General features: G+C 40.8%; 1 protein-coding gene across 8 annotated transcripts in view; it reads right to left on the bottom strand.

The window, feature by feature from the left end:
* The window catches only part of RALGAPB (Ral GTPase activating protein non-catalytic subunit beta), a 106,875-nt gene that overhangs the window by 82,425 nt on the left and 10,665 nt on the right, over nt 1-13,785 (bottom strand). For all 8 annotated transcript variants that reach the window (XM_063601124.1, XM_063601125.1, XM_063601126.1 and 5 more), the window contains exons 2-3: nt 7,653-7,868; nt 3,132-3,334 (exon numbers count right to left, since the gene is read on the bottom strand). In XM_063601124.1, the coding sequence (XP_063457194.1) occupies nt 3,132-3,334; nt 7,653-7,838 (389 nt within the window). In that variant the 5' untranslated portion in view covers nt 7,839-7,868. The remainder of the gene's footprint in view (nt 1-3,131; nt 3,335-7,652; nt 7,869-13,785) is intronic.

Raw genomic sequence — 13,785 nt, 5'->3', positions numbered from 1 at the left:
TATGATGCAGAAAACGAGACACTTACCCTAGAGTTGCAAGCAAATGACACCACTAAGTTTTCCCTAAAGAAGTCAGACCTAAAGCAAAATGATGAGAAAATTGCCTAGGAAGAGCCAAGCACCTCCAGGAGCGGGGAGACGTTCCACATTCAGCTAAAGGTGGATCTAGTAAAGGTGGATCTAGTCCATGTAAAGCCCTAAGGCTCAAGCTTGTGTCTATTGCTCTGGCTTACTTGAAGAAGAATAAAAAACTATAGCATAGCCCCAAACCTAATCAAGTAATATAAGAGGAAGCCCAGAATAAGAAATAAAAATACCACTAATGGCCCTGGGACTGACACCCTTCCAAGAGTGCATGCCTCCTACATGGTAACTTAGGTCTACCTACCATTTCCAGGTATTTGCCCAATGACAGGAAAGGAAATACCTGTTCCTCAGGTACTGAGGCTCCTCCTCATTCAGAAGGCCTAAATTCAGAGGCAGGGTCCAAAGTTCTAAAGCTAAAAGAAACAAGGTAACCTTTACATTAAAAAAAAACAGAAGAGCTAAACACCAGAGATTTCCCTTTCAAAAATATCAAGTTACTTTTTAAAATGTAACTTGTGATCTTCAGAAAAACTGCTTTAGAACAGTGGTGGTGAATGCTGGCCAATGGGTCAAACCTGGCCTGCTATCTTTTATTGTAAATAGAGTTTACAAATCTGGCCTACTATCTATATTGTAAATGAAGTTGTATTGGAACACAGTAATGATCATTCATTTACATATTGTCTATGGCTGCTTTCATGCCACACCAGCAGAACTAATTATAACACTATATGACCCGCAAAGCCTAAAATGCTATCTGACTCTTTGCTAACCCTGCTTCAGAACAATAATATGTTTTTTTTAAGTACAGTATAGTATATGTGAGCAATTAAAACCTTAACCAACTTTAAAAGATGATTTACTCTTCACTCAATCTTAAAAAAAAAAATCAAACTGATGGGCAAAAGAGAAATGTTACATTCATTCTGACATAATCTCTAGCAAAATGGCAAAGGCAGTTCCCTCCATTTTGAATGTCAGTTTTTATAAAAACAACTAATTAAGTAAACTTAGATGACAGTTTTGTGAACTATCAGAATCAAATAAACAACTAAAACTTCAAATAATGGGAGATGAGATCATAACACCAATACTTAGCATTGAAAGTATTCAGCTAATTTTCCTAAAACATTGGCCAGGAAGAGAACTCTAATTCTCAGTTGAGTACCCTCTCAGAATTTACTAACACTTATGCACACATACTTTTGAGAAAACAAGGTAATTACCAAATAGCAAAACCATTTATAAGGTAGTCATGTTTCTCAAAAGAGAAAAGTAAAGGCACAAGCCTAATTAACTCAAATGCCATTAATTTTTTTCATCAATACAAATTAACTGAGCACTGAGAGGTAGTAGGCTTACAAAGAGGAAAGAGACACAGTGACAATACTACTCATGAGACTATCCCAGGCACGAAGAAAAAGCCCAGTAGGCTCCTAAATAAGATAACAAGAAAGTATTAAAACTATTACACCATTTTAGAAGAACCTGCTTATAAACAATATTCTAAGTACTCCCAACCGTTTCCTGTTTTTTTTGTTTTGTTTTGTTTTGTTTGAGACAGAGTCTCGCTCTGTCACCCAGGCTGAGTGCAGTGGTGCAATCTCGGCTCACTGCAACCTCCGCCTCCCAGATTCAAGTGATTCTCCTGCCTCGGCCTCCCATGTAGCTGGGATTATAAGCACATGCCACCACACTCGGCTAAGTTTTGTATTTTTAGTAGAGACAGGGTTTCGCCAGGTTGGCCAGGCTGGTCTGGAACTCCTGACCTCAGGTGATCCACCCGCCTCAGCCTCTAAACATGCTGGGATTACAGGCGTGAGCCACTGCACCCGGCCCATTTCCTGTTTTTAATTCCATGTGAAATCAATAAATACAAACAACACGCATTTAATTGACACCTAAGATAAGTACTAAGTATTAAAATACCAGTATTGCACCAGATACTGTGGAAGCCTAAAATAGAGACAACAGAGTTCCTGCCTTTGAGTTGGTTAGATAGGGAAAGGAGACACACATTTTAAAAGATAAGCAACAAAACAGTGAGAGATACAAGAGTGATGCAGAAAGTATCATATAGGTTCAGAGAAGGTGTGATCGCTGTGGGCCTGAGTGGTTAGGTAGGACTTCTCCTCACAAGGCAGAATTAAAGAACCAACAAGAATGAGATGTGGTGATGGAGAGAAGGAAGAGGAAGAAGACAAAAAGACATCATGATGGGAAAGATCTTTAGGAGGTCTTAGAGGAATGTCTGACTACAGAGCAGCACTCATGCAGAATTCAGAACAGCTAGTCTAGTTAGGGGCCAGACTACACCAGGCATTTCATGCATGGTATGCTGTTTACACCTGAGCCTACAGACCAGAGTTCTGGAGACTTCTCTTTTTTAATTCAGATTTTCCAAAGTAATCTTCCTTCTATATTTAGAAAGTTAAAAACTTACAGAGCTGGTTTTCAAAGTCCCTCACCGTATGACAGACCAAAAGCTCTAACCAGAACTTTACCAAAAGGAAACATGTTCTACTGCTCCTTGAAGGTATCCCTATATTATGATATTTAAGGCCCTTGCCTAAGAAGATGGAAAAAAAAATCAGAAACAAACTATCAAGAGGAATCTTTTGGCTTACTAACAATTTGCCCATAATCATTTCAAGTGTCTTCATTCTCTCATAGGAAAGATGCCTATTAAGGTAGATGCATCTCCCTTAGTTGTGTTTAGCCTAAATGGAAACAAGAATTGTGACAGGCAAAAGTATATTTTTTTGAGTAGAAGGGAAAGATGTTACAGTATTTTAATATCTAACAGGTATGAGATTTTAGAAGCAAAGCTAAAAACCTTTAAAGAACACATACCTGTTAAAAACTCCTAGTAAACATTACATAAGCCCATCTCTCCTAACATTCACATTAATACAATCTTTAACTGAACACATGAAGTCACTGTTCAGAGGACTAACAATGAAATCAGCTCCTATACTATAGTAACATTTATGAATACTTTACTATGACCCTGATAATGGGCCAGATAGACAGGTATAGCTTACCTTGGTACAAAAAGATTCTGTAGGTGTTTTAGTATAGTTTGAACATATTGATTAGGCTCTTTAATAACTGGCAATGGAATAGAATCTTTCGGCAACACTAAAGCCATAATCCAGTCTGTATATACATCAACGCAATATTTTACAGTCTCTCCATCCAATGGAAGGGTCAGTCCATAGCAAATTACTTCCATGGTCCATTTTACCTAGACAAAAGAAAATATCCATATAGAATTATTACACGTGCCTATCTCAGTAGACTGATTTAAAATGTCAATCTTTTTTATTGCCAAAAACCTCTAAATTGACAGTATATTCGTCTCAACGTAAATATCAGATTTATTTTAGATAATGCATTTTTCACATATCAAACATACAATTTCCCAAGCAAAAGCTTTAAGAAGAAAATAAATTACTTATTTTTGAATATCAAGCCTATGCTGGTTTTTACCCTTTAGATATTATTATTATTTGCTCTGTGAACTAAAAAGTAAATACAGGTCATTTCAAATTTCCATAGAGATTAGATATGCAAAATAGAACATTTTAGAGTTTTTTCTCCACTTAATGTTTAAGTATGTGTAGCATTTAGAAAATCATATAAAGTCAGTCACATTCCATCTCCAGATTATGCAAATGCACAAACAACAGGAAGAAAGATCAACTGTTTACTCTTACTTTACAACTGTTCTCTGCCAAAAAAAAAAAATAATAATAATACTTAAAATGAAGAACACACACATCTGAAAAAGGATTGAAGCTGGGTAAGATCTTAACAAGGCATTTAGCTGCACTGAATGAGTCCCAGCCTCCTGACCTAGCTGAATCACATCCTAAGGACTGAGAGAACTTGCCTAAGAGACGGCTGAACCACTAGGCTGCCGGCAGTCGTAATTGTAGAGATTAAGTAATCTGGCCCAAGTCACTGGTTTATAAAAAGTGGAGCTGAAAAGTTGAATTCTGGTCTTCCAACTAGAAGGTGCCACTGGGCAACTTTTTCCAAAATGACTTTGGCACATTAGTCTAATACTATTCTGTCATGTGGTATCTTGACCAATTATAAATCCAGCCATTCTACCATCATCTGAGCTATATGTCTCCATCTATGAGAAACCCCAATTTGCAAAAAAGGGAGGAAACTGTATTCCAGACATTGTAAACTGGAAAGTTTAAGTGAATTCCAGACAAAACTTTGAGACAAATTACTAAGCAATCAGTGAACACTCACAAAAGAGAAGCATGATCACCAAGACCCAGCCTGCTCAATAAGATCAAGCCATGCCAAATGAGCTTCATTCCTTTATTAATAGGGTTACTATTTAGAGGGCTGACAACAGTGTAGTCCTTGCAGTTTACAAAGCACTTTCATAAATATCATCTAGCCATCACAATAACTCTGTGTAGACAGGGTAAACTATCCTTACTTTACACATAAGAAAACAGAAGCTTAGCAAGATTAAGCAATTTGGCATAAGTCACTGGTTTATAAAAGGTGGAGCTGAAAACTTGAACCCTGGTCTTCCAACTAGAAATTTGAAGCTATTCTCTCCATACCATTAACAGAGTTCTCCGGCAAATGGGTATCTGGGTGTTAGCAAGAAATCTAGACAGACCCAGGATCTCCTTGTGGACAAGATGGAGACATATGGCCCAGAGGATGGTAGAATGGCTAGATTTACAACTGGTCAAGACATCACATGACAGAGTAACAGTAGATTAACATGCCAAGATCATTTTGGAAAAAGGTGCTCAGTGGCATGCCAAAGGCTCTGCCAAGATTCTAACTTAGGGGAAAAAAAAAAAAAGAAAAACAGTGTATGCTGATCATCTGTAGATACCACAAAGCTAAAAAGGATGGCCAACTTGTTGGACAGAAATTCAGGATTCAAAAAGGCTTCAACAGCTTAAAACCAAAGTTAAATCTAACAAGATAAATATATGTATTAAATTTGTTAAGCTCAAAAGCAACTACAAAGGTTAAGGGTAGGAAATACATGGTTTAACTGCAGTAAGTGTTAAAGAAGCCTATAACGGCACAGTGAAGCTGTGACAAATTTGGAGCAGGGTGTAGCAAGATTTAGCCACATAAGAGAAGAGATTCTAAAAGACATTGCAGGTCCCTAATTATCAGATGAAAAACCAAGAAGATATCTTTGGTGGCATCTTCACACAGTTGTTTAATTTTATAATTCTAGGCCAGGCATAGTGGCCCACAACCGTAATCCCAGCACTCTGGGAGGCCAAGGACTGTGGATCACCTGAGATCAGGAGTTCGAGACCAGCCTGGCCAACATGGCAAAACCCCATCTCTGCCAAAAATACAAAAATTGGCCGGGTGCAGTGGCTCACACCTGTAATCCCAGCACTTTGGGAGGCCAAGGTGGGTGGATCACCTGAGGTCAGGAGTTCGAGACCAGCCTGGCCAACACAGAGAAACCCTTGTCTCTACTAAAAAAAATACAAAATTAGCCAGGCATGGTGGTGCATGCCCGTAATCCCAGCTACTCGGGTGGCTGGGGCAGGAGAATCGCTTGAACCTGGGAGGCAGAGGTTGCGGTGAGCTAAGATTGCGACATTGCACTCCAGCCTGCCCAACAAGAGCGAGACTCTGTCTCAAAAAATAAATAAATAGGCCGGGCGCGGTGGCTCACGCCTGTAATACCAGCACTTTGGGAGGCCGAGGTGGGCGGATCACGAGGTCAGGAGATTGAGACCATCCTGGCTAACACGGTGAAACTCTGTCTCTACTAAAAATACAAAAAATTAGCCGGGCATGGTGGTGGGTGCCTGTAGTCCCAGCTACTCGAGAGGCTGAGGCAGGAGAATGGTGTGAACCCGGGAAGTGGAGCTTGCAGTGAGCCAAGATCATGCCACTGCACTCCAGCCTGGGCAACAGAGCGAGACTCCGTCTCAAAAATAATAATTAATAAATAAATAAAAATACATTTTTAAAATACAAAAATTAGCCAGGTATGGTGGCATGTGCCTGTAGTCCCAGCTACTCAGGAGGCTGAGGCAGAAGAATCGCTTGAACCCGGGAGGCAGAAGTTGCAGTGAGCCAAGGTCATGCCACTGCACTCCAGCCTGGGCGACAGAGTGAGACTCCGTCTCAAAAAAAAAAAAAAAAGTATAATTCCAGAGGAAACAGGAATTCTCATCTCTTTTCAATGGTGAGAAAGGAGAAAAAAAAGGGCTGCATCAGAGCACCTCTATCTACTCACGTACCATCTCTTCCCAGGAGAAGGCAACAAGGGATCACAAACGCACCAGGAAGAGAAACACTAGGGCCTGTGCTAGTCCTCGGGGATAAATCTAGGGTCCTCTGAAGAGAGAAAAATGTTCCTCAGACTGAAGACCTTTACTCTTCAGAGACCCATGGCTGAAGGAGGATCCTACCCTTAGAGCTACAAGTTTTAGTCTTATATCTAAGTCTAATCTCTCCTTCACAGGAAACCAAAAAGCAAACAGAAAAAAAGGGTCTGAGAAATAGGGACCAGGTTTTGCTAAACATGAAGTCTGAAGGTTGCATGAGCTTCTTCAACACAAGGGACAAAGTTTTAATCCTGCATCTTAGCCAGCCAGAATTTATACTAGCAAGCTCCTCTATCACTCCATTCTCAGGGCCCCTTCATGACTTCCCAATGGCAACTTTTTAACTTCAGCCTGGGCCGCTGAACCCAAGAACAAAGGGCCAGCTTCAGGGCAAGCCATTCCAAGAGCCCCTATCTTTAGAAATAGTAAACACCCAACCTGGGCAACACAGTAAGAACATCATCTCTATAAAAAATTTTTTTTAATTAGCCTGGCGTGGTGGCACGTGTCTGTAGTTCCAGCTACTTGGGACTCACTGGGGTGGAAGAATCATTTGAGCCCAGAGAGACTGAGGCTGCAGTGAGCCGTGGTGCCACTGCACACCAGCATGAGTGACAAAGCAAAACTCTGTCAAAAAAAAAGAAACAGCAAACACAACCCCAATTCCAATCACCTAGGCTTAGGCCAGAAGGGCTTGGCTTCTCTGCAGCACTCTTAAACCTGGAAGCCAGGAAGGAGTAGGTAGGGATGGGGACAGGGGAGAGCTTAAGCACAGCATACACATAGCCTGAAAACTTGACATGAGTCTTCAGTCAGGGGCCATCCAGAGGTAGGGATGAGGCCTTCCAAACACACTCTAAATGGAAATCAGAAGACTAAGCCTAGATCTTTGGGGGAAGGGTTTGACATTCAAGTCTTTGTCTTGGCCTTCAGCTCAAGTGGAGAATTGACCATAACTAGTAAAAAGTCCCAGCAGCAAAACAGTACAACTCACTCCTTATAACCTCCACAAACTCCGAGTCCCAGCCCTCAACTCAAACAAGATCAAAATTGAGAAGTCATACTACGTTGGGGAGAAATCCATTAAAAAGTTGACGTTATTCTACTACAGCTCTTTTCAAAGAAAAAAGAACAAAAAAGTTAACATTAAACAAATTCTTCAAGAACAAATGTACATTTTCATATAAGAGAATGAAATTTAGAAACACTTACTTCTTTGTCAGTTTTTAACAAACTCTCACTACCAGCCACTGAAGGGGTACCTAACACCTGCCCAAGAGGACGGACTACAGCATTTGCCACCTCTCGTCCAACACTCTCTGGATAGCTGTGCAGCACACTGGTATGGCCTTGATCATTCTGAATCACCAAATGCAGTGACCTCCACTCAGAGTACATCGTGCCACTAAAGTACAATCCAAATGGCACCTGAAAAGACAAAACAGAAATGCATGTCAAATTATACTATTGGAAATTAACAGAAATAAATAAAACAGATGTATAGACTATTGGCATGATAAAGAATGCTGCAAACACCTTGCCTCTATCAATGTTTTTCAAACTGTGGGTCATGAAACTATCAATGTTTTTCAAACTATGGGTCATGAAATAAATGTTATGGATAATACTTGTTTTAATTAGATGGTATAGGATGTATGATAAAGGCACCACACATAATAAAGGCAAGCAATGTTTCTGTGAAACTTGTTTCCTTTGTAATATATGCATATGTTCTGGGTCACAATGGAAAATACATTTTTTTTCTTTTTTTTTTTTTTGTTTTTTGAGACGAAGTTTTGCTCTTGTTGCCCAGGCTGGAGTGCAATGGTGTGATCTTGGCTCACAGCAACCTCCACGATTCAAGCAATTCTCCTGCCTCAGTGTCCTGAGTAGCTGGGATTACAGGCATGCACCACCACGCCCGGCTAATTTTGTATTTTTAGTAGAGGCAGGGTTTCTCTACATTGGTCAGGCTGGTCTCGAACTCCCGACCTCAGGTGATCCACCCGCCTCAGCCTCCCAAAGTGCTGGGATTACAGGCGTGAGCCACCGTGCCCAGCGGAAAATACATTTGTTATTATAGGTCTTAGTCCAAAAATTTGAAAACATAACCCTAATGTGAATATGCAGTCTCCTAGATTTTCCTGCAAGATAATTGCATAATTTTTCACTTAACTTGTATATTCATCTGGAATTTACTTCTGTAAGTGGTGTAGGAAAGGTCTGATTTTACTTTCTTCTAAATGTATGGTCAGTTGTGTCAGCATCACCTCTTAAAAATACATCCTTTTCGCACTAAACTGAAATACTAATTCTGTCATATATTAAATTTTCATTTCTTCTAGAATCTATGAAACTTCTGTTCTATTCAACTACTTGTCTATTCCCATGCCAACCCATAATGATTTAAGTTCAGTGGCTTTATAGAACATTTTTCCCAAAACTTTATTGTCTTCTCTAGACATTTATTCTTCAGTATACGATTTATTATTTTATCCAAATCAAAAAAAAAAAAATCAACAATAAAGCCTTGCTACAATTCTAATGGGAATTGCATATACTATCTTGCCAGCCTCATCTTCTACTGCCACTTTCCCACAAACATCCCAAGCAATGGCCACAAAGAACTACTGATGATTGCTCAAGCCCAGCAAATCCTTTCTTACCCTAAGTCACTGGTCATGCTGCTCCCACTGACTGAACTGCCATTCCCTGCCTTGATCCATCTTACGAAGTACTCAGCCTTCAAAGCCCAACTCAAATGTCGTCTCTTTGGTAAAACCTTTCTTGACTCCTTAGACCAACTCCTCTCAGCTGAGTGCCTATTACCGGATGTTCATATAAAGCTGCCATTAGCTCATTCATTAGTGGTGTACAGATACATTCACCACAAAAGTGTCAGCCTTTTTTGGGTGGGGACCTTGCCTCCTGAACCTCTGAGTCCCTAGCACACAGTGGACATTGACCATGTGTTTGAGAGTGTCAAGGTTTACCAGTGGGAAAAAGGAAGATATCAGAAGGTATTCCCTCTATTCCACTAACGTGTGTCCAAAATTTTGTATGTTATATTCAAATAAAAATTTAAAAATGTTCACTTGTTTGAAGCTAATTACTAGTAAAAATAAAAGTTGGATGGTTTCCAAATACTAAATGAGTATTTAATATTCAGGGTCCATCACAGCATATTATTGGAAGAAAACAGATTTTAAGAAGAAAAAAAAGGACAAACTAGCTCTCAAACTCTACTGTACACTTAAGAATCATCAGGGGAGGAAAGGGTCTAGGTGAAAATGCAGACTCCTAGACCCCATTCAGAAAAAGCTCAATTCTGCAGGTCTGAGCTGGGGCCTGAGAATCTGCATTTTTAAGAAATGGCCACTACCCTCCCAATTCTGAAGAGAGGAGTATACCTTATGAAAGACCAATCAAAATAGGTTTAATAGCTATTAAATCCTTCTGACAAACTTTTTTTAAGTTTTTAAATGTAAGAAATTTTCATTCTCTAAATGTATTAATGTTTAAATGATTAAATGAACCCAAAAAATGCTTTCAAGAAACATGTAAAATAGAAAGATATAGGCCAGGCGTGGTGACTCATACTTGTAATCCCAGCACTTTGGGAGACTGAGGTGGGTGGATTACCTGAGGTCAGGAGTTCGAGACCAGCCTGGACAACATCATGGTGAAACCCTGTCTCTACTAAAAATACAAAAATTAGCTGGGCGTGGTGTCACACACCTGTAACCCCAGCTACCTGGGAGGCTGAGGCAGGAAAATCACGTGAAACCGGGAGGTGGAGGCTGCAGTGAGCAGAGATGGTGCCATTGCACCCCAGCCTGGGCGACAAAAGCAAAACTCCATCTCAAAAAAAAAAAAGATATAGAAAGGATACAATGAAAAAGCTGAACTAAAACATCAAAATATATGTAACAGAAAAAAGATGCTAAACTTTAACAAAATGCAGACAAAAAACATTAAAACAAAGAAATGCATTATAATTACGGATATATTAAGTAAAACAATGAAGAGAACATAAACATTAGAAACAAACATGGAAGAAACACAAAGGCAACTAAAGTATCATTTTGTACCTATTAAACTAACAAAACAAGTGATAAAACTCAACTCTGGCTCACACCTGTAATCCCAGTACTTTGGGAGGCCGAGGCGGGCAGATCACCTGAGGTCAGGAGTTTGAGACCAGCATGACCAACAGGGCAAAACCCCATCTCTACTAAAAGTACAAAAATTAGCCGGGTGTGGTGGCGGGCACCTGTAATTCCCAACTACTCAGGAGGCTGAGGCAGGAGAGGCTTGAACCCGGGCGGCAGAGGTTGCAGTAAGCTGAGATCGCACCACTGCACTCCAGCCTGGGTGACAAGAGCAAGACTCCATCTCAAAAAAAGAAAAAACAAAAAAACAAAAAACTCAACTCTGATGAGGAGGTAAGGACCCAACTGAGAGATTAGGGCAATGATTTTTAATAGAAAAACCTGTCACCTAGAGGCACTGTGGAAATAAGTGTACTTTTGGTTAGCACAATGACTAGGGCAAGCTGCTGGTATTACAGGCAGAGTCAGGAAATCTAGACATCCTGTACTGCATGAGACAGTCCTGCACAATGAACAAGTATGCCACATCTCACATGACTTTTGAACATCTGCTAGAAAACCATTGTCTGAGCCTAAAAATTAACTTCATTTACATATAAATACAAAATATATTGTGCTATTTTAATAGACTGAATTTTCCAATAATGCAATTAATCATATAAATTGAGGAAGACTAAGCTTCATTATCTTTAGAACCAAGAACTGTTCACAACTCTAGAAAAATCACATCACCAGGCAGGTGTGGTGGTGGCTCACACCTGTAATCCCAGCACTTTGGGAGTCCAAGGCGGGTGGATCACCTGAGGTTGGGAGTTGGAGACTAGCCTGACCAACATGGAAAAACCCCAACTCTACTAAAAATACAAAATTAGCCAGGCATGGTGGTGCATGCCTGTAATCCCAGCTACTCAGGAGACTGGGGCAGGAGGATCACTTGAACCCGGAAGACAGAGGTTGCTGTGAGCCGAGATCGCGCCACTGCACTCCAGCCTGGGCAACAAGAGCTAGTATACAAGCTCTGTTTACAGCTATTACACAGTTCTAGCTGTCACCTAGAAGGAATGCAGACCTAGACTTGCCAGATAATCCAATTTTTGAAAAGACACAGAAAATCTGGACATTTCTACAGTCTCCTACTCTTTAAATGTTATCAACTAAACTCAAAACAAAATAAAACAAAAACAAAAAAAAACACAATGTCAGCTAAAAAAGAACTTATCTATGGTCCAATTTATGCCTCTGATCACAGATAAAGGCATATACTAGTTTTGGTAACTGAATTATAGCAAAATCCTTGTGGAAAGAGGATAGTGAAGTGTATACTTTGTATAAGCTGTTGGTGCCCCAGAAGTCACCCCAACCCACCTTTGTTGCAGGGGCTGGGCTTATAACCCAACTATGGAGGTCCTACAACTTCACTTTATTTCATCGTGGTTGCTTTTAGGGAAAAAAGGGATGAAGGCAAAGTGCAGTGACAGATTTGGTAGAGGGAGTTCCATCAGGCCCAGTATTGTCAGTGGCCAGTCTACTCTTTTCTTTTCTTTTTTTTGAGATGGAGTCTCACTCTGTCACCCAGGCTGGAGTGCAATAGCGCCATCTTGGCTCACTGTGACCTCGCCTCCCGGGTTCAAGCAATTCTCCTGCCTCAGACTCCTGAGTAGCTGGGACTACAGGCGCCCACCACCACACCTGGCTAATTTTTGTATTTTTAGTAGAGATGGGGTTTCACCACATTGGCCAGGCTGGTCTCGAACTCCTGACCTTGTGATCCACCCACCTCGGCCTCCCAAAGTGCTGGGATTACAGGCATGAGCCACTGCGCCTGCCCAGCCTACTCTTAAACACACAAATAAGAACCTCCTCTTGCTGTTGCGGCTTAGGCTATCCAAAGCAACAAACCTTGGAGATCCTGGAGAACGTTACTTTCAGGAGCCAGTACTGCTGCACCGCCTAGGCCCTCCTAGGCAAGAATCAACCTCTCAGGATAGCATCATGGCATCTGCATCAACCTCTCAGGATAGCACCATGGCAGAACCCTCACATGTCTTGATCACACTTGCCATGTCTTAGTCTACTTGCCATGGGGTTGTTTGTAGCTCCATCCGGTTAGTAAGTTGGCACACTTGTAAGGCACCTCAGGCTGATATGTCATTTCCTAAACATTCACCCAAGGATAGCATGAACGTTTTGCCAGTACAAAGCAGAAGACAAAGGATGCCTTGACCCGGTAATTTGACTTGTTTATCCTTATAAAACAGCTCAATTTTAAAAAATGTACAAGATGTTCACTGTAGTATTACATATAAGATGGGGAAGTGGGTGTAATTTAACTTCCATCAATAATGGGAAAATTTCATTATTAGGACATATTAATTCTATATACTATTATGTAGCCATTAAACACTGAGATTACAGAGAAGCATAAAAACATAGATGAGAGTGGTTAAGAGCCAGTGCTCTGGAACTAGGCTTCATAGATTCAAATCCCAGCTCTACCTGCAAGCTGGGTAACGTTGCAAAAGTTACTCTACTTTTGTGTTGGAACATCCTCATCTGTAAAATGGGGATAATAATAGAATAAGGCCAGGTATGATGGCTCACGCTTATAATCCCAGCACCATGGGAGGCGGAGGCGGGCACATTGCTTGAGTCCAAGAGTTTGAGACTAGCCTAGGCAACATGGAGAAAACCCAACTCTACAAAAAACACAAAAAAGTTAGCCAGGCGTGGTGGCGCACACCTGTAGTCCCAGCTACTCTGAAGGCTGAAGTGGGAGGATCACTTGGATCCTGGTGTTGGGGCTACAGTGAGCCATGATTGTGCCACTTCACTCACTCCAGCCTGGGCTACAGAGCGGGACTCTGTCTAAAAAAAAAGCAAATAGTAGATTAGGAGCCTACACATTGTTTCTTGTGGTGGTGATTAAAGAATCACATATGTAATCCGTTTGAAACATGCCCTTGTCCATGTAAGCAATCAATAAATAACTATTAGAGAAAGAAAAACATATATATCATAATTACAACCAGATAAACACATACGCCAGACGCGGTGGCTCACGCCTGTAATCCCAGGACTTTGGGAAGCCAAGGTGGGTGGATCACCTGAGGTCAGGAGTTCGAGACCGGCCTGACCAACATGGTGAAACCCTGTCTTTACTAAAAAATACAAAAATTAGCTGGGCTTAGTGGTGTGTGCCTGTAATCCCAGCTACTTGGGAGGCTGAGGCAGCA

This window comes from Pan paniscus, chromosome 21 (assembly GCF_029289425.2).
Source record: "Pan paniscus chromosome 21, NHGRI_mPanPan1-v2.0_pri, whole genome shotgun sequence".
NCBI lineage: Eukaryota > Metazoa > Chordata > Mammalia > Primates > Hominidae > Pan > Pan paniscus.
Note: the sequence above shows the minus strand (reverse complement) of the source record. Positions and strands in the feature narration are given on the sequence as shown.